Below are 27643 nucleotides of genomic sequence, written 5' to 3' on the forward strand. Positions count from 1 at the left end.
TTAACCCTCAGTTGCTCATTGTGTAAGTCGCTTTGGATAAAAGGGTCTGCTGAAAATGTAAATATCAATATATAGTTAAACATTCCGGACCTTTGCTTCAAGAAATTTTCTCTATCTGGACCTCTTTAAATTTTAGTTGAATACCCCTTTTCTAGACCTTCTGGTCACAGGATGCTGCCCATGGGGTGCTTTTGGCTGGATATATTTGGTTGGTGGACTATTCTCAGTCCACAAGTGACAGTGAGGTGTTTAAAAACTCCATCAGCATTGCTGTGTCTTATCCATTCATACCAGCACAACACACACTAACACACCACCACCATGTCAGTGTCACTGCAGTGCTGAGAATGATCCACCACCTAAATAATACCTACTCTGTGGTGGTTCTGTGGGGGCCCTGACCATTGAAGAACAGCATGAAAGCAGGCTAACAAAGCATGCAGAGAAACAGATGGACTAAAGTCAGTAATTGTAGAACTACAAAGTGCTCTTATATGGTAAGTTTAGCCGATAAAATGGACAATGAGTGTAGAAACAAGGAGGTGGTTTTAATGTTAGGCTGATCAAACTCTGAACAAACATTTTATAAAGATGTATGAAATGTGACGCAGAAAAGTGGGTGAAAGTGCACACAGGTAAACTATTCTCAGTGCAGAAGGCGCAATCTGAAACAGACTGTAGGGTGGTGGCTAGAAAGGTATTTGACATTTGGACAGAGGAAAGAGACTTGGTGGTGGAATGAGGAAGTGCAGGAAGATTTAAGAAGGACGACTTTAATAAAAAAAGAGCAAGGATCTCCAGAGAGACAAATAGATTAGGGAGGAGTATAAGAGCATACGACGTAAAGCAAGGCAATGGAAATGGCATAAGGTGAGCTGTGAGAGAAGTTGGACAGGAAGGTGACAAGGACTTATGATAAAACAGAACTCGGAAGGCTATACAGCAGATTAAAATGATAGAGAATGCAGATGGGAATGGGCTGTGAAATGATGAGCGTGTACTGAGAAGATGAAAAGAGTACTATGAGGATCTGATGAATGAAGAAAATAAATAAGAGAAGGTTAAATGATGAATATAGAAAACCAGGGAGTGGCTCAGATTAGCAATTAGATAGTAAGGGCAGCTATAAAAAGAGTGGAAAGGCAGTTGGCTTACATTTCCATACCACTGGAGGCATGGAAATGTTTAGCATAGACAGCAGTGGAGTTTTAAACTAGATTGTTTAACTAAATCTTGGAATATGAGAGCTTGGACAATGAATGCCTGAGCATAATGGTTCCGTTTTTTAAGAATAAGGGATTAGCAGAGCTGCAGCAATCATAGAGGCTTAAAGTTGATCAGCCACAGCATGAACATCTGGGAAAGAGTAGTCAAAGCTATGTTGAGGAAGCACCAAAGCCAGCAAGATCACTATAGATCTAAAGAAAGCTTCGATATGGTGCTGAGAGAGAAGCTATGCTATTGTATTAAGAAATTGGGAGTGGCAGAGAACTATGTGAAGGTGGTACAAGATATATAAGGACAGTGTGACACCAGTAAAGTGGACATGGGACAGCATCAAGGGTCAGTTGTGAGTCCTTTCTTGTTTGCAATGGTCATGGAATGGCTGTGGGATGAGGTTATGCAGGAGTCTTCATGGCCTGTGATGTTCAGTGATGACATTGTGATGTGTAGCGAGAGTAGGCAGGGTTGAGGATAGCTTGGTGAAATGAGGCATGCATTGAAGAGAAGGGGGAGTGAAATTTAGCAGGAGTTAAATGAAGTACATCTAGGCGCCCAGGTGGCTCAGCAGGATATTCTGCTAGCACACCAGCACCGAGATTCTAAACTCCTCGGTTCGAAACTCAGCATTGCCACCCACCTCGACAGCAATCAGGGATCCCCCAGCAGCGGAAGACAGATTGACTACACTAAATTGGGAGAAAAATGGGAGAAAAGGCATAAACAAAATAAAGTACATGTGCATAATTGAGCAGGAAGGTGGCAGAAAGATTACGTTGTAAGGAGTTGAGGTGATGAAAGTGGATGACTTTAAATACTTGGAGTCAAGTGTACAAAGTAACAGAGAGTGCAGGCAGGGTGGAATGCTTGATGTAGAGTAAGGGGAGTAACACGAACGGGGGCAGTGCAGGTAGCACTGGAGTCGAAGTTTAGGGGGCCACATTAACCGGGATTCCATCCAAACATTTCGCAAGTGTAATGCGCATTTATGAAATATCGTCAGAAAAAAAAGCGGAAAATGTTGCGTTTCCATCAACTACAGTTATGCGAAAAAGCCTTTACATGACGTGAGAGACGTCGGGCAGAACGAGCAATGGCCCGTCTAATGTGGGCTCAAATCTCCGTGCCACGGCGATGTCCACCTTGCCTCTGGGAACGTAAACGCACTAAACAATTTTGGGAGCACATTGTGCAGAACCATTTTTCAAACGAGCTTTGGATCTAGAATTTCAGAATGTCAAAATCAGCCTTTAATGAGCTATGCACAATGATCGGGTCATCTGTAGAGCCAAAAGTTTACAGTCACCGGCCACCCGTGCCAGCTGAAAAGAGGATTGCTATTGCCTTGTACAAGTAGTAGTGGGCGAGACGTTCGGCGTGAGCGTAACAACAGTTCACTGTAGTGTATATGATGTATGCCATGCAATAACATCGAAACTAATGAAACATTACATCGTATTACCAAATGCGCAGGAGGCAGAAGAAATAGCACAGCGTAATTATGCAGCGCACCACATACCACAGGTGTACGGTGCACTGGATGGTACACACATTCCAATCCTCCCTCCAGCAGTCGGGTACAGGGACTATGTAAATCGAGAGGGATGGCCATCGATTGTTTTGCAGGCACTTGTGGATGACCAGTTGTTGATTCGTGATGTATGTGTTGGCTCTCTCGGCAGCGCACATGACCCAGCAGTCTTTAAAACAACACACCTTTATATAGTGTATGCGTGTGTGTGTGTGACTTAGAGCTTGAAACGTCACCGTTTATTCGCAAAACCCGTTTCCATCCCCTTTTTCCGCACTTCGGCGATGCGATATTCTAACTTTTCCACCTCGTTCAAGCGTGAAAACTTTTTTCGAATTTTAAGCTTTTTCATCCAGGTTTTTTAACGCGCATTTTCAAAATTCGCAAAAAGTTGGTGGATGGAAAACTGTCTATTGAGATGTTTGGGCATGTGCAGAGGAGGGATGAGAGTTACATCAGGTGAAGGATGCTGAGGATAGAGCCACCAGGCAGAAGGAGGAGAGTAAGGCCAAAGAGGAGGATGCGGCAAAGGAGGACATGCAGGTGGTTGGGGTAACAGAGGAGGATGCTCAGGACAGGGCAAGGTGGTGAAGACGAATGATCTTTGATACACTGATACACTAAAATGACTTTTTACTACCACTAAATGGCCTCTGGCACATCACTGGTGTGACAAACTGGATTAAGAAAATACTGCATTCCAAACTTTTTATTCAGGTGTAGGTGTGCTAAGCTGTTTTCCTTGTTAGATAAAAATGACCTAAAGGCTGTAAATACATCCACAGTTGACAGGTTTTTCTTGTTTACTGCTCTCAGGGCACAAGTTTCTTAAGTCATATGTTGGTCACTTTATAAAATCACTTGCCTTGAAGCCTAAAATACGATTACATTGAATCCAAGTTTGTACACCGACCTGGCATAACATTATAACCACTGACAGGTGAAGTGAATAACACTGATTATCTCTTCATCACGGCACCTGTTAGTGGGTGGGATATATAAGGCAGCACGTGAACATTTCATCCTCAAAGCTGATGTGTTAGAAGCAGGAAAAATGTGCGTAAGGATTTGAGCGAGTTTCACATGGGCCAAATTGTGATGGCTAGACGACTGGGTCAGAGCAACAGGGTCATGGGCGGCCAAGGCTCATTGATGCATGTGGGGAGTGAAGGCTGGCCCGTGTGGTCTGATCCAACAGACGAGCTACTGTAGCTCAAATTGCTGAAGAAGTTAATTCTGGTTCTGATAGAAAGGTATCAGAATACACAGTGCATCACAGTTTGTTGCATATGGGGCTGCATAGCTGCAGACCAGTCAGGGTGCCCTTGCTGGCCGCTGGACAAACAAGTCCGATCCATGGAGGCCCCACCTCGCAACTTACAGTAGTTAAAGAATCTGCTGCTAACATCTTGGTGCCAGATACCACCGCACACATTCAGGAGTCTAGTGGAGTCCATGCCTCGGTGGGTCAGGACTGTTTTGGCAGCATAAGGGGGACTAAAACAATATTAGGAGGGTGGTCATAATGTGTATATGCTGATTTGAAAATGATAGTAATTGTTATATTTGACAGCTTGCCGGATGGCTGAGCTGAGTTTCGAACCGACGAGTTCGAAATGTCAGCTCTGGTGTGCTAGCCTGTTTTATCGTTGCGTGAGCTGAGCACCCAGAATGTACCAATTTTAATTTAACTTTCAGTAGAATGCCATCCCCAAAAATGTGTGGCTCATACCCTGGTGATTTTGTTTGCACAAGTATAATATAATGTTTGTTTTAGTTAGCGGTAATCACCCTTTTACAAGTCATGTTTTGCCTAGTTTTTTCATATCGTAGAGTCATGATAACTGACCACAGCTGAGGTTAGGAACAGTTACAACAGTGTAATCCTCTATCCCACTACTGTGGAGTGTAAGAGTTTTAGTGGTGCTTCTGGCTAACAGATACAGTTGCCTGTGTCTAAGGAAAGGATGCCTGGACAGTTTTGCTTCATCAGCAATTCCTGCAGTGTGCTCGAGGCACTGACACATGTAGTGCAGTTAAATTTATTGCATACCGTGACCCTCCATACATGGTACAGCTTTCTATGAGAATCCACTGCTGAAGACTATGAGATTATCTTTTTTATTTCTGCAAAACATATTGTTATTTTGCAACTCAAAACACTTATTACAGTAAACCAGTAGCAAAAACATGGTTTTGGTGATGCACCAGTTAACACCATTTGACAATTATCACTCAGCAAACTTATTCAAAGTGACTTACGATGGAATTGGTATACAGATAAATACTGCAGATGTATCGGAACATACACTGTTAACCGATAGCTGACAAAAAAGTCATTGTTTGATTAATGCTGTCAGTTTAAAAGGTCATATAAATTATTTTTCAAGGTACAGATCTCTACAGTTGAGACTCACTCTTCCTGCGAACCTAAGTTCACAAGCGTTGCACGAAACCGAACGCGCCTTCGGGAGCTTACAAGCCTGCATACTTCCAGCGGTTTCGTTTAGCCTGTCGCGTCTGCGCCACAGCTGCAGGTGACACTGTGACATTTATGATGTTAAGTTCCATGACTACCGAAAAACGCTGACTGCGTCCGAAATCGCATACTTAAACAGTATGTACTAAATTAGAGGCAGTGCACACTGCTCGGCCGGTACAGAAGTAAGCTCTTTCAGTACACAAATGTGCTGTGTTAGCATACTCAAAAATGGCTGCCCAAGCAGTAGATTACCTGGGTACTTTTCGCGTACTGTTGAATGAATACAACGTATTCGGACACACTACCCGCTCCTGCGTACTGTTCAGTATGAAAGTATGCGATTTCGGAAGCAGCCGATGATCACAGTTGAGACGCTCCTCAAAATCGTCCATGTTTGTTTTCATGGCACACCTCCTTTTTTACCGACCAATCACAGGCGTTGTCGCAGAGTTTGTCCAGCTTCCATGTGCGCGACAAGGCAAGCGAAGCCTCTGCCGTGGTTGTTCGCTTTCTCCGCAATTACGTCACATTGGTCACCGAAGCCAGGCGAATGTCGTCTCCGCGTGAAGTATGCTGAGGCCTTTAGTGTGCATGCGCCAGTTTCCTTCAGTGAAAGTGCACTGACGTTTAAAAAAAAAAAATGCAGAAAACTGCTTATTGAACTTATTGAAGGAATGACGAAACTGTTATGCGTTACAATTACAAATGAAAGCTGTTTCATGTCAGTGTGGAATCAGGCTGCATGTTGAACTTTGCACATGTGATCCAAAAAAAATTTGATATTTTGCATCATTTTATAGTATAAAAGTTAAAATCTGTTTATCGGCTTATCATAACCACACTAAAACTGCATTTTTGTTAATTCTGGTTTGCACGTTAGTTAGCACTTGTAATGAACTGTTTGCTAATCTGTTTAAAGTCTACATTCTGAATGATGAACTGGTTCTGCACACAGTGTTTATGTTCATTTTACTGTTCTACATTACTGCCAAGTTCATGTGTTATGCTCTTTTTATTAAATAATGTATAAAGACTTGTTGATATAAAACTAGAATACAAAATTGATACAAAATTAGAATCTTTAAAACAAACAATACTCAACAAAGGAGAACAGAACACAAGGGGTACTGATACATAGCCTAATCAGATGAAACATGGGGGAACAGGTGAAAACAATAGACCCAATCAAAAACAAAGGGGTGGTAAATAAGTGTGGAACAGAAATTAAAATAATGACCAGAATCGCATGTGTAGTGTCGCCATGGAAACCCCAATGCCAAAGGGAGAAACTGTGACACAGGAACAGTAAGTACATTGTGAGCTTAACCAAGCTGGAGGTCAGAACTATAATTAAATGGATCATTAAAGGTATCATTAAATCTAACAAATATCACTGCCCAAACACCTGAACTCCTGAGCAATTGAAAATGTAAAATGATTTGATCAAGCCTTTTCCATCCCAAATCTGAATGGATCTTTGTTTGGTGGAAGCCAAAAAATGACCACCTGCTATGTGCAGCAGTCTAGAAGAAGTTATTAGGACCACAAATTTCATTTGCTTGGACATAACAGCAAACAAGTACAACCCCAAATCAAAAAAAGTTGGGACAGCATGAAAAATGCAAATACTGTAATAAAAAAACAGAGTTTCTTACATTTACTTTGACTTTTATTTGATTGCAGACAGGATGAAACTGAGATATTTCATGTTTTATCTGCTCAACTTCATTTCATTTATTAATAAACATCCATTCCTGCATTTCAGGCCTGCAACACATTCCAAAAAAAGTTGGGACAGTAAAGCATTTACCACTTTGTAATGTTGCCATTCCTTTTCACCACACTTGAAAGACGTTTTGGCACCGAGGATACCAAGTGATTTAGTGTTTCAGCTTTTATTTTGTTTCATTCTTCCTGCAAACACGTCTTAAGATGTGCAACAGTACGGGGTCGTCGTTGACACATTTTTCGTTTCAAAATTCTCCACACATTCTCTATTGAGGACAGGTCAGGACTGCAGGCAGGCCAGTCCAGTACTCGTACCCTCTTCTTCCACAGCCATGCCATTGTAATTTGTGCAGCATGTGGTTTTGCCGTGTCTTGTTGAAAAATGCATGAACGTCCCTGAAAAAGATGACGTCTAGAAGGCAGCATATGTTGCGTAAAGATCTTAATGTACTTTTCTGCATTAATGCTGCCATCACAGAAGTGTAAATGACCTTTGTCAAGGGCACTGACACATCAAAGACTTTCCTGGATGCTGCTTTTGTACCAAACCATGATTACAATCACCTGTTGACATCACCTGTTTGGAGTCACATCATTATTTAGTTTTTTCACTACTAGCCCTGAGTTGCCCCGTCTCAACTTTTTTTGGAATGTGTTGCAGGCCTGAAATGCAGGAATGGAGGTATATTAACAAATGAAATTAAGTTGAGAAGACAAAACATGAAATATCTTGGGTTTAAACTGTCTGCAATCAAATTAAAGTCAAAGTAAATGTAAGGAACACTGTGTTTTTTATTTTATTAGCATTTTCCATAGTCCCAACTTTTTCTGATTTGGGGTTGTATATGGACGTTTTAAATGATCAGATGCGCACTTGTTCCCTGAAGATGTTGTTATGTTCCAGACTGATAATGCCTCGTTTATATATATAGTATGTATAATATGCACTTACCCAGAGTGACCTTCAGAATGATACCTTAGTAAAAGGTAATAATAAATAATAATCCCGAAAAAGTTCAATATTTGATAATGCTTTGTTATCATTTCAAAATGAAAGCGCATGGTAAACAGCAGCACCACGACCCAGATCATCGACACAGCAGCATAAAATCATAATTGCTGCTTATCTAAGCTTCTCTTCTTCAAATTGAGACCAAATCTGTATTTGTGTGTTGTTCCATTGGGCATATAATCTACTGTACTTTTTTGTAAAAGTTTTCCTTCATGTTTCCAGAATATTTTCAGAATATATAAATTCATATCCAACGTAGTGCTGGCCGATTTTCACGATTAATTTGGTTAATTCGAATGAACGTTTTCACATGATGTCACCCCCCAGTCACAAGAGGACAAAATCAAATAGGCTTATGTTCCTTTCAAGAAACCTGTAAAGAACTTTTTGTGGTTTTGCACTTTTATTCATGTAAGGAGGTTATGCTTGCACATTATTTAAAGTGAGAGTTTGTTTGTGATCTATTCTTAAAAATTATATAGCTAATTAAGATTTCTATTTTGTTTTAATTATTGTTATATCATTATTGTTATATCATTATTGTTATATCAAGTTTGAGTCCCTTTGAAAGGATAATTATAGGTTGTGCTGTTACTATTTTTGCACTTCTAGTCTTTTAAATTAAAATGCAAACAAATAAATTTGCTTTTTTTTTGTCAATGGCATTATACAAGAACAAACAAAAAAATCACAAACGGAATCGAAAATCGTTAATAAATGTAAAAATAATCGAGATTTAATTTTTTTGCAATATTGCCCAGCCCTAATTTAATGGATAATTTATTCTCTTGGCTTTTGCGGTTAAAAGCTGAAACTGGTAATTCGTTAACTAAGCTGTCACTTATACCTCTACAACCAATAAAGAGAGTGATGCACATTGGAGAAGTAAAATAATGAGCATATTATTAGTTTATTTTAGCTCTGATTGGTTTATACAGCTGTTTCTCAAGGCCTGAACCACAACTGAGTTACTGAAACACATGCACTGATTCATGGAGTTGTTTACGCACGACACCGTATTGAAATAGAGTAAGCAAAACGAATTAATCTTTCCCATAGATATGAGCACAGCTCCCTGATTCGATTCCAATGAATCATTCATTTGAAAAGAGTTGTTTCTGACTTGTTTTTGTCGCTCATGCGTGAACGAGAGCGTGCAGCACAGCTTTTTGTGCTCTGTTTAAACGTTCTCAATTGGTAACCTGTGAATCCTAGGCATACTCGACATAACGAATATGGTCATTTTCAGTATAGTGTGAAAAGCAATATCGAATATATTGATATTTGCGATATACCGCACAGCCCTAATACACACTGCTACAATCTTTATGATCGTCATACAGGGTGTGTTCAGAAAGCTAGGGAGCTCTCTACATAGACAGCATTTTACATCATCCTACGCGCGCTCCCGGGAAGGAGGCTGTTCGAAATCCTAGATGCCTTAATATGCTGTCTAGTTAGGCATCTTAAAATGTCAATGTTAATTTTGACTCAAGAACGAGTAAGCATCGGAAGCGTCCTTAGTGATCAAGGCAATCCCAGCATTCAGTGCGGCAGCTCTTCTCTCACAGAAAAAAAAAAAACATGACGGAAGGTGCGGAAAAACCTTATTTTTAAACGAAAATAAATTATTATTGATTTTAAACTTGTATAAACTTGCACAAATGTCATTTATTAGCAAATTTGGGCTTGTCAGCGAATTTAACCGTTTTTGGTACACGAAGGGAGATGTTAGTTGACATGCTAGCGTGCTGTGCCACCTCATCCCATTGGTTTGAATGGCAAGATGCTAACTGTGTCCTCCAGCTGTCTAAGTAGTGAGTTCGAATAACCTGCCTTTTAAGTCATTGACTTATTAGAATCCTCTCTACTGAGGCAGCTGCCTAAGTAAGGTCTTCGAACACACCCTTAGACTTCTTTAATCTAGATCTTTATCAAAGGAATCAAGCTTTTGCCTGGCCTTGCTGTATAAAATGAATACATTTAATATTTTGCCCATCCCTGTATACTTCTGAATGTTTTGTGATTATAGCTTTAAAATAGTTTACGCCACATTGAAATTGTTTTGACAAATTGTTAACAATTTAAACAGTCTGACATTGACATATTCAGCTAAATGAAACCGTGAAAGGCAGGCAAAATGAAAGGTAGTTGTAGCCTAGTGGTTAAGGTACTGGACTAGAAATCAAAAGGTTGCTCTTGCAAGCCCCACCACTGCCCCTGTTGGGCCCTTGAGCAAGGCTCTAAACCCGCAATTGCTCAGACAATATACCGTCACAGTACTGGGAAAAAAGTGTCTGCTAAATGCCAAAAATGTAAAATGTGAAAGCAAGGAAACAAAAGTTTTTGTGCTGCTTCAGTTGGTGTTTGGCATTTGTACTGCACATACTGAATCATTCTCACAGTATAACAAACCTGCTGTCTGTCATGTAGTGTGTAAGACTTGGCTTGGTGATTAAAGGCTTTTTATACTTTCTCAACAGAAAAGCCAGGATTTAGCAGAACATTGTGTTAATACTGGCATGTCACAATTCAGCCCAACATACACTGACTAGGCATAACATTATGACCACTGACAGGTGAAGTAAATAACACACTGATTATCTCTTCATCACGGTACCTGTTAGTGGGATATATAAGGCAGCAAATGAACATTTTATCCTCAAAGTTGGTGTGTTAGAAGCAGAAAAAATGGGCAAGTGTAAGGATTTGAGGGAGTTTGACAAGGGCCAAATTGTGATGGCTAGACAACTGGTTCAGAGCATCTCCAAAACTGCAGCTCTTGTGGGGTGTTTCCGGTCTGCAGTGGTCAGTATCTGTTAAAAGTGGTCCAAGGAAGGAACAGTGGTCAACCGGTGACAAGGTCATGGCGGCCAAGGCTCATTGATGCACTTGGGGAACGAGGGCTGGCCCGTGTGGTCCGATCCAACAGACGAGCTACTGTAGCTCAGATTGCTGAAGAAGTTATTGCTGGTTCTGATAGAAAGGTGTCAGAATACACAGAGCATCACAGTTTGTTGCATATGAGGCTGCATAGCCGCAGACCAGTCAGGGTGTCCATGCTGACCCCTGTCCAACGCCAAAAGCACTAACAATGGGCCTGGCCACATTTTCTTTTACATCACGTGGATGGCCGGGTGTGTGTGCGTCTCTTACCTGGGGAACACATGGCACCAGGATGCACTATGGGAAGAAGGCAAGGCGGCGGAGGCAGTGTGATGCTTTGGGCAATGTTCTGCTGGGAAACCTTGGGTCCTGCCATCCATGTGGATGTTACACATGTAATATTGGTGATGTTATAACCGGATGCTAGTCTGTATTACTCAAAGTTGGGTTACATGATTAAATCAGTCGGAACACAATAATGACTCTTAATTACCTTCATCTATGATGTGTTAAACACCAGAACTAAGGAGCTGCCACAAGTTGAGAGATAAAATAATGTATAAGTATGGGTATAAGAATGTATTACCTGTCGTTGGATGAAAGTCCAACTCTTCATTTACAGGCCTTAGCACTATTGGTGGCAACCATAAGGAGATCACTTAACAACCAGACATCAAAAAACACAGTAAGGGTTGAATGGAATATGCCAGAAGGAATTTGTATAGGCCTGTAGAGTTCTGGGAGACAGTTCTATGGAGTGATGAATCATTCTCCTGATCAGCGGTTTGTTTGGTCCAAGAAAATATCCCCACTGTCAATCATGGATGTGAGTCAGTGATGATGTGGGGATGTTTTTCTTCTGCAGGAACTGGCAGTCCTGACTGTGTGACTGGCATCGGGCATTCACAGAAATAACAAGCATTTGAGAAGAAATGTTATGCCTTGACAGTTGGATATTCCACTGAGACATTGATCACAAGCACACTTTCAAGTCAAGAAAGGCCTTCTTACTTTCCAGATTTAAATCCTGTAGAAAATCTTTAGTGGAATTTGAAGAAAACAGTTGGAACACTAAAGCTCTTGCTGGAAGCTTTTGCAAGAGAGACATCAGAAGTTTGTTATCACTGACAGAGGTTACCAAGGCAAAAGGATGTTGCATCAAGTACTGAAGCTGGGGGTTGAATATAAGTGCACATAAACATTTGTCAAGAGAACTGATTTTTTTTCTCGTTTAATTCAATTATGTTGACTTATGCTCACAAAATTGCTTGTAAGTGCCAATAAATATTCTGTCTCTGTTTACTGAAACATAGATAGAATGCCTTTATTGTCATCGCACAATGTACAACGGAATTTTTGAGCGTCTTCTTGAGTGTACATGTATGTACACACACACACACACACGCACACACACACACACACACATACAGTGTATCACAAAAGTGAGTACACCCCTCACATTTCTGCAAATATTTGATTATATCTTTTCATGGGACAACACTATAGACATGAAACTTGGATATAACTTAGAGTAGTCAGTGTACAACTTGTATAGCAGTGTAGATTTACTGTCTTCTGAAAATATCTCAACACACAGCCATTAATGTCTAAATAGCTGGCAACATAAGTGAGTACACCCCACAGTGAACATGTCCAAATTGTGCCCAAATGTGTCGTTGTCCCTCCCTGGTGTCATGTGTCAAGGTCCCAGGTGTAAATGGGGAGCAGGGCTGTTAAATTTGGTGTTTTGGGTACAATTCTCTCATACTGGCCACTGGATATTCAACATGGCACCTCATGGCAAAGAACTCTCTGAGGATGTGAGAAATAGAATTGTTGCTCTCCACAAAGATGGCCTGGGCTATAAGAAGATTGCTAACACCCTGAAACTGAGCTACAGCATGGTGGCCAAGGTCATACAGCGGTTTTCCAGGACAGGTTCCACTCGGAACAGGCTTCGCCAGGGTCGACCAAAGAAGTTGAGTCCACGTGTTCGGCGTCATATCCAGAGGTTGGCTTTAAAAAATAGACACATGAGTGCTGCCAGCATTGCTGCAGAGGTTGAAGACGTGGGAGGTCAGCCTGTCAGTGCTCAGACCATACGCCGCACACTGCATCAACTCGGTCTGCATGGTCGTCATCCCAGAAGGAAGCTGACGCACAAGAAAGCCAGCAAACAGTTTGCTGAAGACAAGCAGTCCAAGAACATGGATTACTGGAATGCCCTGTGGTCTGACGAGACCAAGATAAACTTGTTTGGCTCAGATGGTGTCCAGCATGTGTGGCGGCGCCCTGGTGAGAAGTACCAAGACAACTGTATCTTGCCTACAGTCAAGCATGGTGGTGGTAGCATCATGGTCTTGGGCTGCATGAGTGTTGCTGGCACTGGGGAGCTGCAGTTCATTGAGGGAAACATGAATTCCAACATGTACTGTGACATTCTGAAACAGAGCATGATCCCCTCCCTTCGAAAACTGGGCCTCATGGCAGTTTTCCAACAGGATAACGACCTCAAACACAACCTCCAAGATGACAACTGCCTTGCTGAGGAAGCTGAAGGTAAAGGTGATGGACTAAACCCAATTGAGCACCTGTGGCGCATCCTCAAGTGGAAGGTGGAGGAGTTCAAGGTGTCTAACATCCACCAGCTCCGTGATGTCATCATGGAGGAGTGGAAGAGGATTCCAGTAGCAACCTGTGCAGCTCTGGTGAATTACATGCCCAGGAGGGTTAAGGCAGTGCTGGATAATAATGGTGGTCACACAAAATATTGACACTTTGGGCACAATTTGGACATGTTCACTGTGGGGTGTACTCACTTATGTTGCCAGCCATTTAGACGTTAATGGCTGTGTGTTGAGTTATTTTCAGAAGACAGTAAATCTACACTGCTATACAAGCTGTACACTGACTACTCTAAGTTATATCCAAGTTTCATGTCTATAGTGTTGTCCCATGAAAAGATATAATCAAATATTTGCAGAAATGTGAGGGGTGTACTCACTTTTGTGATACACTGTATACACCGATCAGCCATAACATTAAAACCACCTCCTTGTTTCTACACTCACTGTCCATTTTATCAGCTCCACTTACCATATAGAAGCACTTTGTAGTTCTACAATTACTGACTGTAGTCCATCTATTTCTCTACATACTTTTTTAGCCTGCTTTCACCCTGTTCTTCAATGGCCAGGACCCCCACAGGACCACCACAGAGCAGATATTATTTAGGTAATGGATCATTCTCAGCACTGCAGTGACAATGACATGATGACACGATTAAAAACCCACCTTTTTACTAAACACTTAAGCTGACTTGTACCTATTTACTAACATTTTTTCCATTTCCAAAAAAAAAAAAAAATAACACTTTGGTTCTAACAGGTTTCAGCAGATTTGTGTTCTTTGACTGTTGTTTACTAAAACTTGAGAAATGAAATGTTTACTATGGAAGCACTTCTGTAAGTCGCTCTGGATAAGAGCGTCTGCTAAATGCAGAAAATGTAAATGTAAAAGGTGTAAAATGTAAATGGTGGTGTGTTAGTGTGTGTTGTGCTGGTATGAGTGCTGGTATGAGTGACACAGACACAGCAATGCTGCTGGAGTTTTTAAACACCTCACTGTCACTGCTGGACTGAGAATAGTCCACCAACCAAAAATATATCCAGTCAACTGCGCCCCATGGGCAGCATCCTTTGACCACTGATGAAGGTCTAGAAGATGACCAACTCAAACAGCAGCAATAGCTGAGCGATCGTCTCTGACTTTTCATCTACAAGGTGGACCAACTAGGTAGGAGTGTCTAATAGAGTGGACAGTAAGTGGACCTAGCATTTAAAAACTCCATCAGCGCTGCTGTGTCTTATCCACTCATACCAGCACAACACACACTAACACACCACCACCATGTCAGTGTCACTGCAGTGCTGAGAATAATCCACCACCCAAATAATACCTGCTCTGTAGTGGTCCTGTGGGGGTTCTGACCATTAAAGAACAGGGTGAAAGCAGGCTAAATAGGTATGTAGAGAAACAGATGGACTACAGTCAGTAATTGTAGAACTGCAAAGTGCTTCTATATAGTAAGTGGAGCTGATAAAATGGACAGTGACTGTAGAAACAAGGAGGTGGTTTTAATGTTATGGCTGGATGGATGGATGGATGGATGGATGGATGGATAGATAGATATTTTATTTATCCCAAGGGAAATTATTGAACTATTCATTCAGTCAGTCATGTGATAGCAGTGCTATGAATGAAATCACAGTTCCAAAGGCCTAGTTAGTGTTTATACATTGGAATGAGGAAAAAATGTGATCTGCGTTCTTTTGAATACAGCATAGTTGTTGGTGCCGGACAGGCTGGTTGACTAGATTATAAATGAAAGACAGATGGGTTACAACAGTAGAGGGCCACAGTGGGTTCTTCTGTTAGATAACAACCAAAAATGAACAAATTTGACAAATTTGATCTCAGCCTTGTATACCAAATCTATCTGTCTGTCTGTCTGTCTGTCTGTCTGTCTGTCTGTCTGTCTGTCTGTCTGTCTGTCTGTCTGTCTGTCTGTCTGTCCGTCCAAATCCTTATTTCTACTGTGGTGTAATGTTGGGCCACTCATTTTCCCCTGATGTCAATCATCATTAAAGTCAGCTTCAGTGATGTAATACTCTTGCTGACTATCTTTATATTCACAATATGCCAGTCTTTTAATCATAAAGCACATGTCATCTTAAGCAGGTTCTAATACCATGTTAGGTGTACTTAAAAGGCCTCCCCAAAAAACAGACTTTAATCCAAAGGAGTACTTTTGGTATGATTGAATTAGAGCTGTAGATCTGTAGCAATTAAATAAACATTTTTGAAGAAGCTTGTAGAATCCATGTCACAAACAATTTAGACTGTTCTGAGAACTAAAGAAGGTCCATTAAGTATTAGTATAGTGTTAATACTGTTAAAAATGCTGCTCCTGCTAAATATGATGGATACCTGGCGTGTTTGCACCAACAATGTCAAGAACTCACTACAGACTTTATTTTTGACTGGACTGAATAATGAAGAACTCCAATTCTTTACATTATTATAATTTTTTTTGTTAGTTATGACTTTTAGTTCAATTTAATTGTGTGTCTGTATGATTTGTGTAAATCATATTCATTCAAATTATCCTCCAGGCCACCCGAGGAGGATGGGGGTACCTGCTAAGTCCCTTTCTCTCAAGGTTTCTTCCTTGTAAGATTAAGGGAGTTTTTTCTTGGCGCTGTCGCCCTCGGCTTGCTTAACAGAGGTTTTTGGTCTGTTGGTCCTGTATTCTGTAGCTTTGAGACAATGTCTATTGTAAAACGCACTATACAAATAAATTTGACTTTGACTTGACTTGTATGTTAATTTTTTATATTAAAAAGGGTACATTAGAATACTAATAAAACTATCATTAAGTGGTGCATCTGTATAACCTGCTTTTTACTTCTCTTTCTTTAGACCAAGGCTGCAAGCACAGAGGAAATTTGCCCAGTCTCAGCCGAGCTCACCCAACGCCACTCCAGTAAAACTTTTGGAGGCCATTCCACCCACTTCTAGCCTTCCTCCCAGCGATCTCACCAAGTGCAAACCCAAAACAGAGGACTTTCTGACCTTTCTGTGTCTAAGAGGTAAGTCATTATGGACAGTGGTACAACTCATACTGACAGGGGAACAGCTGCCTGGTGGAACTGCTGTCGCTCTTCTACAGACAGCTATTTGATGATGCTTAATGGTGGCTAACAGACTTCACTGCTCCTCATTTGTTGACAGCATTTTGTGCTGGCTGCCATCCCGGATATGCAGTGACTGCTACAGCTTTTTTGGCACTAAGTGCTTAGAGCTGATCTATGGCTTCTAAATCTATTTAACCTCAGTGCTCTCCATCTAAAATCCTTGAGAGCTAGCGGTTTGTTTTTGTGGCCGTATACTGAGGTGGGCGTTGTCTCTCACCCAGAGGAATCATCCGCCAATCTAATAAAAACTCAATAATTTTTATTAGAGCATTTTTGATCGAATAACAGAAAACTATGAATGCTCAAAAATACCTATTTGTTCCTGTTGGTTGTTTTAAATATATGGGGGTATATTTGGTTAAGTGAACTGCTAAACCTGTTTGTAGCTAGCACAGTTATCCACATAATCCACATACTGCTCACAGTAATTCAAGTAAAATTTTTCATACCTTTAATTCTTGTTCATTCTTTTCTTTGGGTCTTATAAGTTCCTCAGTATGCAAATACATACAGGAGTACTGCTAGGCCTTCCTTATTGCTGTTGCTTAGGTCAAAGGTGTCCAAACTTTTCTTGTTGGTGGCCAGATTAAGTAAAAAATATGCTAACACGGGCCACAGACTCTTTTCTAATAAAACAAATAAAAATTTAATAGACGTACTTGGGTGGCGCAGTGGTAAAAAGTACTCTAGCACACCAGAGTTGTGGTTTCGAAGACATCGTATCGAATCTCAGCTCTGCCTTTCCGACTGGGCTGGGAGGCTGCATGAACAACGACTGGCTGTAGTTCATAGGGGTAAAAAGTCAGACCATTGGTCCTCATAAATGGTTGGCTTCTGGCTGACTGATGGCACCTGCACAGGGCTGAGGAATAATCCTGATGGGGGTGTGACCCTCCGTACACAGTGCCCGTCAGTGTATGAACTCGACTCGTGTGGGTGAGAAATGCAGTCTGTACTGACTGTACGTGCAGGAGGGGGCGTATGTCAGTTAAGAGACGTCCTCAGTCTGCGGTGAAGGGTCGAATCAGTATAGAGGACATAATCAGGGTAATTGGACACGACTCGATTAGGGGAGAAAATTGGGGGGAAAAAGTAGGAAAAATAGAAAAATTCAAAAATAGACATACTTGATTTCACATACCAGTTAACATTAATTTAGGTGTAACGTTTTGAGTTGGGGGAAAGAAAATGAGTGTTTTAGATTTAGTTTTAGTGTTTTATGAGTTAGTGACAACCAGAGTTTAAACAGTACAAGCAGCATTTTTTTTTTATATTTTGCATTTGATCCCATTTTTCTTCCAATTTAGCATAGTCAATCTGCTGCTGGGGACCTCTAGTGGTACCCAAGAAGGGGGTGAATCGAATGATACTCGCTGTCAGTCGTGAGGCGTGAGAGCCACGCCCCGACCTCTGCGCTCCTCCATGACTGTGCAAGCGCCCTCAGCAACCAGGTTCCTTTCACAGCCCCACTTTTCTGTTAAATCTGGTCATTTTCCACCCTAGCAGACTGGAGGCCAATTTGCCTGCTGCAGGCATTAGCCAATTATGCCTGCTTGAGACGTCCAGTCGACCGGTAGCGGAGCTGAGACTCAAACCAGGGAGTTCAGAATCTTGGCGCTGGTGTGCTAGTGAATTATCACGCTGCACCACCTGAGTGCCCCCACAAGCAGTGTTTGTTAAAAACCTGCTTAATAGCAGGCCAACAATAATTTGACTTCTAAGCCTTTTTAACAGGCCACAAATGGCCTGTGGATGTTAGTTTGAACATCCCTTATTTAGGCTGTAATCACACTCATCATTGGTGTTTCATCAGCTGCATGTAAAAGCTCCTTTTTTTTTTAACTTTTTCCTGCATTGTCATCCATCTCCACAGAGCAATGCTGCATTCAAGGCAACAAAATTTACTTAGTGACACAAGAGAAAACCATCACAAATATCAGGACATACATCAGTTTGTTTAAGAATTTGCCCAGGCGAACAGCAAATGATCCTGTAATTAACTTTTATACGCTGGAAACTGCCGTCCTAGCTCTCCATGGTAATTACTGCATTAAGCTATGTTTTTACTGTTATAGCTCCCCCATTGTCATCATTTGTTATACAGTGTATCACAAAAGTGAGTACACCCCTCACATTTCTGCAAATATTTCATTATATCTTTTCATGGGACAACACTATAGACATGAAACTTGGATATAACTTAGAGTAGTCAGTGTACAACTTGTATAGCAGTGTAGATTTACTGTCTTCTGAAAATAACTCAACACACAGCCATTAATGTCTAAATAGCTGGCAACATAAGTGAGTACACCCCACAGTGAACATGTCCAAATTGTGCCCAAATGTGTCGTTGTCCCTCCCTGGTGTCATGTGTCAAGGTCCCAGGTGTAAATGGGGAGCAGGGCTGTTAAATTTGGTGTTTTGGGTACAATTCTCTCATACTGGCCACTGGATATTCAACATGGCACCTCATGGCAAAGAACTCTCTGAGGATGTGAGAAATAGAATTGTTGCTCTCCACAAAGATGGCCTGGGCTATAAGAAGATTGCTAACACCCTGAAACTGAGCTACAGCATGGTGGCCAAGGTCATACAGCGGTTTTCCAGGACAGGTTCCACTCGGAACAGGCTTCGCCAGGGTCGACCAAAGAAGTTGAGTCCACGTGTTCGGCGTCATATCCAGAGGTTGGCTTTAAAAAATAGACACATGAGTGCTGCCAGCATTGCTGCAGAGGTTGAAGACGTGGGAGGTCAGCCTGTCAGTGCTCAGACCATACGCCGCACACTGCATCAACTCGGTCTGCATGGTCGTCATCCCAGAAGGAAGCTGACGCACAAGAAAGCCAGCAAACAGTTTGCTGAAGACAAGCAGTCCAAGAACATGGATTACTGGAATGCCCTGTGGTCTGACGAGACCAAGATAAACTTGTTTGGCTCAGATGGTGTCCAGCATGTGTGGCGGCGCCCTGGTGAGAAGTACCAAGACAACTGTATCTTGCCTACAGTCAAGCATGGTGGTGGTAGCATCATGGTCTTGGGCTGCATGAGTGTTGCTGGCACTGGGGAGCTGCAGTTCATTGAGGGAAACATGAATTCCAACATGTACTGTGACATTCTGAAACAGAGCATGATCCCCTCCCTTCGAAAACTGGGCCTCATGGCAGTTTTCCAACAGGATAACGACCCCAAACACAACCTCCAAGATGACAACTGCCTTGCTGAGGAAGCTGAAGGTAAAGGTGATGGACTAAACCCAATTGAGCACCTGTGGCGCATCCTCAAGTGGAAGGTGGAGGAGTTCAAGGTGTCTAACATCCACCAGCTCCGTGATGTCATCATGGAGGAGTGGAAGAGGATTCCAGTAGCAACCTGTGCAGCTCTGGTGAATTACATGCCCAGGAGGGTTAAGGCAGTGCTGGATAATAATGGTGGTCACACAAAATATTGACACTTTGGGCACAATTTGGACATGTTCACTGTGGGGTGTACTCACTTATGTTGCCAGCCATTTAGACATTAATGGCTGTGTGTTGAATTATTTTCAGAAGACAGTAAATCTACACTGCTATACAAGCTGTACACTGACTACTCTAAGTTATATCCAAGTTTCATGTCTATAGTGTTGTCCCATGAAAAGATATAATCAAATATTTGCAGAAATGTGAGGGGTGTACTTACTTTTGTGATACACTGTATGTGGTGATAATCATTTATTTAACATCATCTTAGAGCCAAATGCAGCATCTGGGAAGTAGCCTTAATTGATTTAATTGGACTCAGTAGGCAGACAGAACATTTCTTTATACTGTCGTCATTTTAGCTTACTCACCTTTGTTATATTTTTCTTAATTGACGTTTACCCTAGCTGGTTATCAGTTCTACACGCACGTATACACACACACACACACACACATATATATACAAATGTTTTTTTGCATCTGCTAATCATAAAAGATACCCTTTATTTGTCATTTATACATATACAGATGTACAGTACAGTGAAATTCTTTATTTGCATATTGGGCCTAGAGAGCATTTTCTCCTGGGCAGAACTATTCAGGTTCGTCATACAAATGTTTATCATACAGGCACCGGTGCCTGACTCTAGACCAGGGGTCACCAACACGGTGCCCGCGGGCACCTGGTCACCCGCAGGGACCACGTGAGTCGCCCTCAGGGAATGTTCTAAAATAGCACTATAGTGACTATAGAGCTCCGTCTAAAAATTATATTTGTGTTGCTGATCTTTTTGAATCGATGACACTTGCATAGATGTAGATTTGAAAATGACAATAGTGAATATAACATTTAAAAACAAAAATGTTTGATTTAAATGAGCTCTGATCTTGTCTGAGTGCGGAGTTTTATATCGTGCGCATAACGCTGAGACAAACAAGCTACGCATGCGCAGCTGATTGGGAGGAACATGGAGAGAGGCTTCAGTACATTTCACAAAAACGTCCCTGTACATCGTAGCTTTTATTAAATCGTACTAATAATAAACATGATTTGTTGTAAAATGTTGCAAAGGTAGTGATAAGTACAAACAGGACAGTATTTGACTGCGGTAAAGTTAGTTTGATATTCAACATTCGTTTGACATTCGCCATTCCGATCTATATAAATGGTTGAAAAAACACCTAGCACCTACTTATTTATGATTTCTTACACAGATAAATTTAAAGTTAACATACTTCAAAAACCATTTGAGGGTAATTTTAAGATTACATGTATTTATTTAAAGAAAGGTTATAATGAAACCGCTGATCAAGCTCCCACTTCAGCTAACGAGTTAGGGAGCGTCCTCAAACTAACAGAAAAACGTATGAGACATTTACTCTGCACTTATTACAGACAAATAAATCCATTCAAGTCTTGCAATGTATTGGTGGATTAATGTCAAACTATTTTTTTATACAAACAAATTAAATCCTACAAACCATATTTAAAAAAAATAACGTTTGTATTTATTTTCCATTATATTTAAAGTATCAATAAAGTATGAAATTTTTTTTCTATAGATCTCAAGAAATTTTTGTTTACAAACAATCAACGTTCCTTAGCTACTACAAACCTTGTTTTTCAATTAATTTTTATATTTATTTTATAATCATTTTATTGTGCAAATAAATAAATCTATTAAAATCTTGTATAATTTCATGAATTAATGTCAAACTATTTTTATATACAAAATTAATGTCCCTTACCTCCTACAAACCTTGTTTAAAAAAATCCTTTTATATTTATTTTATATTAAAATATAATAAAGATCAGTAAATCCAAAATAAGTGTGATGATCATTTGATAAAAAAAAAAATGGTGTGATTTTGATCAGAATGCTACATATGTGCTCATTCATACATTTACATTACATTTACATTTTCAGCATTTAGCAGACGCTTTTATCCAAAGCGACTTACACAATGAGCGGAACACGATGAGCAATTGAGGGTTAAGGGCCTTGCTCAGGGACCCAACAGTGGCAACTTGGTGGTGGCGGGGCTTGAACCAGCAACCTTCTGCTTACTAGTCCAGTACCTTAACCACCAAGCTATCACTGGCCCCTTGCCAGTCATACAAAACTGGCAAGAAAGTTATTTACAAAAATATCAGATATGTGACTCTGCTCTGACTTTCAAATATTGAAACAAATTTAGATTAATAGAGATAAATAATGTTACATGCTGAAATATATGAGTGTTTCTCACCATGGTAAATTGTTGTTAATAATTTTTCTGAGGAATCATCAATATTAACATATAATCAGACTCTTCATATATATATGAATATTGATGCTAAATTGGACCAGTCTGGTGGCCAATCTTCATTAATTGCACATTGCGCCAGTAAGAGCAGAGTGTGAAGGTTCAATTAGCAGGGTAAGAGCACAGTTTTGCTCAAAATATTGCAATGCACACAACATTATGGGTGACATACCAGAGTTCAAAAGAGGACAAATTGTTGGTGCACGTCTTGCTGGCGCATCTGTGACCAAGACAGCAAGTCTTTGTGATGTATCAAGAGCCACGGTATCCAGGGTAATGTCAGCATACCACCAAGAAGGACAAACCACATCCAACAGGATTAACTGTGGACGCAAGAGGAAGCTGTCTGAAAGGGATGTTCGGGTGCTAACCCGGATTGTATCCAAAAAACATAAAACCACGGCTGCCCAAATCACGGCAGAATTAAATGTGCACTTCAACTCTCCTGTTTCCACCAGAACTGTCCGTCGGGAGCTCCACAGGGTCAATATACACGGCCGGGCTGCTATAGCCAAACCTTTGGTCACTCGTGCCAATGCCAAACGTCGGTTTCAATGGTGCAAGGAGCGCAAATCTTGGGCTGTGGACAATGTGAAACATGTATTGTTCTCTGATGAGTCCACCTTTACTGTTTTCCCCACATCCGGGAGAGTTACGGTGTGGAGAAGCCCCAAAGAAGCGTACCACCCAGACTGTTGCATGCCCAGAGTGAAGCATGGGGGTGGATCAGTGATGGTTTGGGCTGCCATATCATGGCATTCCCTTGGCCCAATACTTGTGCTAGATGGGCGCGTCACTGCCAAGGACTACCGAACCATTCTGGAGGACCATGTCCATCCAATGGTTCAAACATTGTATCCTGAAGGCGGTGCCGTGTATCAGGATGACAATGCACCAATACACACAGCAAGACTGGTGAAAGATTGGTTTGATGAACATGAAAGTGAAGTTGAACATCTCCCATGGCCTGCACAGTCACCAGATCTAAATATTATTGAGCCACTTTGGGGTGTTTTGGAGAAGCGAGTCAGGAAACGTTTTCCTCCACCAGCATCACGTAGTGACCTGGCCACTATCCTGCAAGAAGAATGGCTTAAAATCCCTCTGACCACTGTGCAGGACTTGTATATGTCATTTCCAAGACGAATTGATGCTGTATTGGCCGCAAAAGGAGGCCCTACACCATACTAATAAATTATTGTGGTCTAAAACCAGGTGTTTCAGTTTCATTGTCCAACCCCTGTATATGAGTGTTTCTCACCATGGTAAATTGTTGTTAATAATTTTTCTGAGGAATCATCAATATTAACATATAATCAGACTCTTCATATATATGAATATTGATGATAATAATAATAATAATAATAATAATAATAATATAATTAAAGGTGAACCGTGCAACTTTATGTTATTCAGGAAGTTTGTATCACCCTTCGTATTATTCAGTAGCCTTGAAGTACCAACTAGGTAGGAGTGTTTAATAGAGTGGGCAGTGAGTGGACATGGTATTTAAAACTCCAGCAGCGCTGCTGTCTGATCCACTCATACCAGCACAACACACACTAACACACCACCACCATGTCAGTGTCACTTCAGTGCTGAGAATTATCTACCACCTAAATAATACCTGCTCTGTGGTGGTCTTGTGGGGGTCCTGACCATTGAAGAACAGGGTGAAAGCAGGCTAAAAACGTATGCAGAGAAACTGATTGACTACAGTCAGTAATTGTAGAACTACAAAGTGCTCCTTTATGGTAAGTGGAGCTGATAAAATGGACAGTGAGTGTAGAAACAAGGAGGTGGTTTTAGTGTTATGGCTGATCAGTGAATATCACCTGTGGGTGAAAAATTAATTGCTTTAATTTTAGAATAAAAAAAACACCCCGGACGGGTACTCGCGCCCCAGTTGAAAACCCCTGGCATAGGGTATGATGATTTCTAAAAACACTGCATGTTATTTTTCTTGTGGATGAAAGGCCAAAATGCAGAAAAAACATCTGAGTGATTAAGTTAGTTGAGTTAAAACACCTAAGCATTCTAAACTTGTCTTTGTCTCACTGTTGATACAAGGAAGAAAAGCCCACAGCATTATGTACCGTTGTCACCATTTCCCACTACCCACCTTTCTCCACTCTACCAGTTTCATCAAGCACTTAAAGTCAGAGTAAACACGACAGCCTGAAATTATCTTTCTACTCCTCCGCATACAACCAGCTGAGGAGGGAAAAGACAGAGCAGACTGATTACATTTGCCTGGGCTGAGGACAAAAGTGGGATAATGGATTTGTAGTCAAGAAGGATGCAAGTTAAAGAATCTTCCCCCAAGTTTTTTACTTTGTTCACATGGATGTTCTGCAACCTGTGGGTGGGAGTATGTTTAGCTTACATCACTTTAAAACTCATTTTAAACTACATACTAAATTCTAACACCAGGCTTTTGGATGGTGCAGCAGTCTAATGCTCCAGTCTGCCACCAGTGAGACTGAAGTCGAGTCTCTGCATTGCCCCCTGTCTGGTTGGCCTCTCTGGAGACTCAGTGAGGAAGGTAAGACTGGATGGAGGTTCACCACCCTGCTGCTCCTCACTGCGAATGCAACCTGGAGAGGTCATCAGAGTGTAAAGTGACATTGAGCATATCCAAATTGGGACAGTGCAAAAAGTCAGGCATTCATGGTGGATGGGTCACAAAAGTAATGACTGGTGTTGAGGTCAGGACTCTGTGCAGGTCACTAAAGTTCACACCAATCTAGTCAAACCCTGCCTTTATGGACTTCATTTTTTTCTACATGGGCACAGTCATGCTGAAAGAGGAAGCGGCCTTCCTCAAAATGTTGGCCCAAAGTAGGAAATAGGCCTGGACGATAAAAAACTAGCAGTGTGTATCATCAATAGCTAAAGAACTTTCTTGTTGTTGTTGTTATGCATTTTTCCCCTTTTCTCCCAAATTAGTGTAATCAATTCGTCTTCCGCTGCTGGAGACTCCGGTCGTGTCCAAGGAGGGTATTTTTGCCTGCCTTACGCTCCCTCCAACGTGTGTGCAGTCCACCGACCCCTTCTTATTCGCCCACACATTCGGTGAAAAGAGAGCCACAAAATGATCTCCTTGCTACTCCTTGCTAGGTGCCTCGGGCCACCAACCAGTGTCCTTACACAGCGTCGAAGACCCCACCCACTTTTCATGCTGGTTTTTTTCTCACCTGGCAGACCTTAATGGCCAATTTTGTCTGCTGCAGGCACCCCCAATTATGCCCGCTAGAAGCCATCCAGCTTTTTCTGATAGAATGTTTAGTATTTGGGCACGGTGGCTCGGTGGGTAGCACTGTCGCCTCACAGCAAGAAGGTCATAACTAAAAGGGAGAGCGAGCAGGTAACCAGGTCATGAAGGCTTTCACAGGACATCAGCGCCCGCCTCCCCCACCACCATCAAACCTGAGTGATCGGACAAGAGAGGCAGAACGACAGCAACCCAACATCCCTGATCACCACAAGTTTCTATGACCAAGAACCCCCAAGATCTGCTCCTTTGTCTATACTAATCAAAAGCCTGAGAAAATAAATATGTTTTCAGTCTAGACTTAAACATTGAGACTAGTGCTGGACAATAATTCGATATCGATATATATCGCGATAGAAAATAACGTTTCAATAACGGTGATATGATTTTTAAACAAATTCAATCGATATACATGACGTCAGTGCGTGATGACGTACGCCACAGGCACGAAGCCAGTGCTCAGCGTTACCGCTCTGATTACACTCCGCTACCTACAACACGGTGGATATTAGCGGCAAAATGAGTTCAACAGCTGTGAGTGAACGAGCATCCACAGTCAGGGGCGGAGCCCATCAGCCCCCCACACCCCACACCCCACCCCATCACCGCTTTGCCGGTGTTAATTTTTTGCGGAAGCATTTTTGCACGCAGGTGTTCCCACAGGGACGCAATTCAACAGCGCACCTCAAGCAAGTAGTTCTCCACCAAAACAGTGCAGTAATGCACTCAACATAAATGTCAACCACCAACACAATTACAGAAGAAGTACTACTACTGAGTACTAATACTACTGAGTACTAATACTACTTAGTACTACTACTGCTCAGTAGTTGTGGCGCGCTACGAGTAAAGACACCAACGGGCTCTGCGCGTTCCACTGTTTGGCGTTTTTGTTTCGAAAAACAATTTAATAGCACTTATATAACACTTCTATTGAAAAGACAATATTCAGTTATAAGAAGCCCCAGCATTGTAGAAGGCTATTAAAAGTAAAGTCAATTTTCAATGCTGATTTGGCTTAATAGTGTTGGTCAGAATGTACAGTGTATCACAAAAGTGAGTACACCCCTCACATTTCTGCAAATATTTGATTATATCTTTTCATGGGACAACACTATAGACATGAAACTTGGATATAACTTAGAGTAGTCAGTGTACAGCTTGTATAGCAGTGTAGATTTACTGTCTTCTGAAAATAACTCAACACACAGCCATTAATGTCTAAATAGCTGGCAACATAAGTGAGTACACCCCACAGTGAACATGTCCAAATTGTGCCCAAATGTGTCGTTGTCCCTCCCTGGTGTCATGTGTCAAGGTTCCAGGTGTAAATGGGGAGCAGGGCTGTTAAATTTGGTGTTTTGGGTACAATTCTCTCATACTGGCCACTGGATATTCAACATGGCACCTCATGGCAAAGAACTCTCTGAGGATGTGAGAAATAGAATTGTTGCTCTCCACAAAGATGGCCTGGGCTATAAGAAGATTGCTAACACCCTGAAACTGAGCTACAGCATGGTGGCCAAGGTCATACAGCGGTTTTCCAGGACAGGTTCCACTCGGAACAGGCTTCGCCAGGGTCGACCAAAGAAGTTGAGTCCACGTGTTCGGCGTCATATCCAGAGGTTGGCTTTAAAAAATAGACACATGAGTGCTGCCAGCATTGCTGCAGAGGTTGAAGACGTAGGAGGTCAGCCTGTCAGTGCTCAGACCATACGCCGCACACTGCATTAACTCGGTCTGCATGGTCGTCATCCCAGAAGGAAGCTGACGCACAAGAAAGCCCGCAAACAGTTTGCTGAAGACAAGCAGTCCAAGAACATGGATTGCGGGAATGCCCTGTGGTCTGACGAGACCAAGATAAACTTGTTTGGCTCAGATGGTGTCCAGCATGTGTGGCGGCGCCCTGGTGAGAAGTACCAAGACACAACCAAACACAACCTCCAAGATGACAACTGCCTTGCTGAGGAAGCTGAAGGTAAAGGTGA

At 41.6% G+C, this 27643-nt stretch overlaps 1 protein-coding gene across 2 annotated transcripts in view; it reads left to right on the forward strand.

Annotated features, from left to right (window-relative positions):
- The window catches only part of jarid2a (jumonji and AT-rich interaction domain containing 2a), a 126729-nt gene that overhangs the window by 53434 nt on the left and 45652 nt on the right, over positions 1 to 27643 (forward strand). For both annotated transcript variants that reach the window (XM_062991018.1, XM_062991019.1), the window contains exon 4: positions 16342 to 16511. In XM_062991018.1, coding sequence (XP_062847088.1) covers positions 16342 to 16511 — 170 coding nt within the window. The remainder of the gene's footprint in view (positions 1 to 16341; positions 16512 to 27643) is intronic.

This window comes from Trichomycterus rosablanca, chromosome 3 (assembly GCF_030014385.1).
Source record: "Trichomycterus rosablanca isolate fTriRos1 chromosome 3, fTriRos1.hap1, whole genome shotgun sequence".
Taxonomy (NCBI): domain Eukaryota; kingdom Metazoa; phylum Chordata; class Actinopteri; order Siluriformes; family Trichomycteridae; genus Trichomycterus; species Trichomycterus rosablanca.